At 45.6% G+C, this 3,826-nt stretch overlaps 1 protein-coding gene across 1 annotated transcript in view; it reads right to left on the bottom strand.

Annotated features, from left to right (window-relative positions):
- PEX6 (peroxisomal biogenesis factor 6) overlaps positions 1-3,811 on the bottom strand; it is a gene marked incomplete at its 5' end in the record, with an annotated part of 15,110 nt that extends 11,299 nt beyond the window's left edge. The window contains 5 exons of the mRNA XM_009071854.1: positions 1,802-1,913; positions 1,998-2,134; positions 2,307-2,409; positions 2,883-2,966; positions 3,652-3,811. Coding sequence (XP_009070102.1) covers positions 1,802-1,913; positions 1,998-2,134; positions 2,307-2,409; positions 2,883-2,966; positions 3,652-3,811 — 596 coding nt within the window. The remainder of the gene's footprint in view (positions 1-1,801; positions 1,914-1,997; positions 2,135-2,306; positions 2,410-2,882; positions 2,967-3,651) is intronic.
- Positions 3,812-3,826: the final 15 nt, after the last annotated feature.

Below are 3,826 nucleotides of genomic sequence, written 5' to 3'. Positions count from 1 at the left end.
CCCTACACAAAGAACCTTTAGCTTGTCTGCTCCCAGCTCGCTTCACTTGACAGCCCCAGGCCTCATGCTGGCACAGAGAAAAGTAAACACCTTCCACTCTGTTGACCACTCAAAACCTTGTAAAAAAAATCTTTCAAAAAGATCTTGTAAAAGCTCTATCAAACTCTCCCTCAATTCTATATTTTTCAAGGTGAAGAGCCTATTCAGCTTTTCACCACACAGAAACTGGTCTAGACCCCTGATCTTCCCCAGTATCCTTCTCTGAATTTTTCCAGTTCAGTATTATGCTTTTGTGATGGGGAGACCAGAACCACGCATGATACTCAAGCTGTGGCAAGACTTGACTCTGCACAGCAACAGCACCTACTCTTGAGTTTGTTTCCTAAAATGTGATCTGATTTTTGACATATATTGAGAACAGAGCCCAAGTTTTCATGAAGCCACTGACATAAAAGCAAATTCTTTATACTGACTGGTGACGATTTGAAATCTATTATTTTCTATGCAAAACTAACTACAGTGAATTTTACCTGCCACTTCACTGCTGAGTCACTTTGACTCATTAAAACTGTCCTCCAGTCCAAGGACAGTCTGTCTTCCCTTTCTCTTACCCTTAATAACTTAGTTATCAACAAACCATCACAACACCATTCACCCCCTTTCCCAGGTCGTTTCTGAGCTCCCAGTGCAGATGCCTGCAGAGCTCTGCTTTTGATCGTGAAGACTCACGAAATATTCCCATCCCATTCCCAACCTTATCCAGCACTTTATCCATGTCAAGACCTTCACGTAGATCCCACCACTATTCAGTTTTCCAAGGAGTCTTTTCAAAACCCCTGTGTTGGTCAAGTTACCTTCCCCACATTCTTGATAACACCTTCAAGTAACTTTCTGAAGGTTTACAGGTTTACTTCTTGTTGCAAAAACTACATGGATTTTTCACAAGTAGCAAAGTCATCCCAGAGTGTGCTAATTCAATCCTTCAATCTAACCTGCTACAGGTTTGTGCCTCTTGAAGAAGCTTTTAATCTGTTTTATCTTTTATTCACTTTACTCACAGCCATCCCAACATGATCTATGCAGTGGCCTTATGTTGTGGCACAGTGTCACCTCCACAGCAGGTGTGACACTTCTTTATATTGGCTGATTGTTTCTTCCTAAAGAAACCCCATTTTGATGCTGTTCCCCTTTCAGAACCTAAGTCCTGCTATGGAAGATTTGGGGGCTTTTTTTACTCCTGGCAATGGTGGTGGTGGTGAATGCGAACATAGTTACAGGGAAGCTCTTCTACAGGCTGAGAGATTTTGAACCAGGTCTGGCACACATGCTGACATCAAAACCAAGGGCTGCTTTTCTTTTCTAGCCTTCCACCCAGATAAAGAAGATTTCAGTATCATCTGTGCTTCACTTTCCAACATGCCTTTTGCCCAGCCTATGCAGGGACAATTGAAGACAAACACCCAGTGCCACTACAATTCCTGCCCTCATCACCTCTCCAATTTTTCTCAGCATGTTTTAGTTCCTGCCACCCTCTGGGGTATAATGTCAACTCAAGGCCCTGTCAAATGACAGAACACTAGTCTGCTGAAACAAAATTGCATATGGCAGTACTTGTAAAGTACATCAACCTGACACCAATAATAGCAACAGTCAGTGAAGAAAGGCACAAATGCACATCCTGGACAAAGAAATCTCTAAATTACTGATTCTGGAGCACTGGAGGGTGGACTCCAGAGGAATGCTGGATGTTGTAAATGTATGTTGTAAATCCACCAACCAAGTAACCACAGGAAGAATTTACCTTGAACATGTGGAGGTTGAGGCAGCTACAAACAGCTCTGACAGCCATCAGTTTCCCACTGCTGCTTGGCCCTGAGAGGAGAACACTGCCAACACTGCTCAGTGCATCTGTCCTGTGAAAGAGAGGGAGTTCTCCCAGTGAACAGTGAGCAGGAGCCCAGCTCTTCCAGGGTTTGCTAGAAGGAATTCTAACTCACCGACTGTTTAGGTGTGGCCGAAGAGCATCACAGAGCTGCTTCACAACATCAGAAAGTCCATCAGGAGACAAACAGCTCCAGAACTCATGGCTGTTATAGGCTGGGGCAGATGGGACAGCGCTGTTTGTTGAACCCACCTGTGAGGAAGGAAAAATAACACTCTTTGGAAAACCACCTGAGAAAAGACAGGTACCAAGTGTGATAAAGTCTGTCTTAGAATGCCATTTTCCATTGGCAGAAGACACAAGCCTCCACAGGTACAACCTCAGATCTCATGTACACCCTCCTTGGTCTCCACTGATATCTTACCAGATAGAGAGAGGTGTTCTGGGTGTCCACCAGGTAACCCTCAGACTGCTCGCCTTCCACCATGCCTACAATCTTCTTCACTTTGAAATAAAGCTCTGGCCACCTAAGGGAAAAAACAAGCAGTCTAATTTGCCAAGTCAAGATCTTGAAGACAGGAACAATACAGTTGTCAGCAAAAAGACAGCTGAAAAGGACAGGCAAGCAGAAATACTCTTGCCCAGAGCCCACAAGTATCATAAGCTGACAAGCCCAGCTTCCACTTTGCTTTCTTTATGTGGCGCTGACTGTCCTCAGGCCATTCCTTCCTCTTCATTCTTTTTCCCCCATCAGTTTCTCTACCTCTTTTTTTCCCTTCATGACTATTCAAGTGATGTAACAGAGGCCTCCTTCTTAGCTGCAGCCCTCCATAATCCAACAAAAACAATTCCCTCTCTTCTCTAAATTAAGAGACAGCTAAACACTAAACTCCAGGGACAGATTAGAATGGAATAAACTGTCTTGTTTCAAGAGAGTCAATAGTGGAAAAGTGTCTTTTCCAGTACCCATGTAACAGAGCCACAGTTCATTGCCACCTACCTTAGGAACTTGTCTGCATTTACTTCTATGAACTCGGCATTTCCAAATGTTGGAACACACAGGATGTCTCCCTCCTGGACCAGCCTACGAAAAAAGAAGAGAGCTTCACTAGTGAAAAGAGTGTAAGTCCTTCTGGTTGTGTGTCCTCCTTGCCCTGTATCACGTGTGTTTTGTCAGAAAAGAATGTAACTATTCATACTGACCCACTCCTTACCTGTAAATAAAACTATCAACAGCCACTGAAAGATTTGACACACACAGGACGAGAACCAGCATGCCCAGACTACTAAGGGAAGCCTTCTGGGAATGGTATAGAAAATGAATGCCATTAAAGAGCAGTTCATCCACGCAAAATACCCTCCTTATCCGTGGAACAGCTGGCTGTAATTCCAAGACCCAAAACAAAGAAGGCTCAGGGACAGGTGTCTTAAGAGAATATGGCAACACATCCAGTTACCTGACTACTCAACATCATTCAAAACTGAAAACTGGGATTACAAACACGGCTCAGAATGGAGGTTCATGGGCAGCACTTAGGAGCCATCGGCACTGGATGGCACATCCTAAGGAAAGATTGAAGATGCCTTCCGAAGGACAGGACAGTATGTGCCATGTCCAAGCGGAACACGCTCGTAAGAAGGCAGTGCAGGTGAATATTATAAAATTACAGAGCATCTGCTCTAAAGGTGTTGACAACGCACGTCGGACCCGGGTGCCACACACACGCAGCGAAGGCGCATCGAGCAGATTAACTCCCTGCACGGCTCACCGGGGTGTCTCGAAGTGCCTGTACAGCACGCGGTCGTAGTCCCCCCGGGCGCTGTAGGCAGGCGAGCAGACGATGTCGAGGTGCAGCTCCTTGGCGAAGGGCGGCACGGACAGCACAGAGCGGCTGCCCTTCCCATCCGCAGCGCCTCTCCTCTCGTACCTCTGCGGGGGGGACA

Source organism: Acanthisitta chloris, unplaced genomic scaffold, assembly GCF_000695815.1.
Source record: "Acanthisitta chloris isolate BGI_N310 unplaced genomic scaffold, ASM69581v1 scaffold23603, whole genome shotgun sequence".
NCBI classification, from domain to species: domain Eukaryota; kingdom Metazoa; phylum Chordata; class Aves; order Passeriformes; family Acanthisittidae; genus Acanthisitta; species Acanthisitta chloris.
This window is presented reverse-complemented; position numbering and strand designations above follow the sequence as displayed.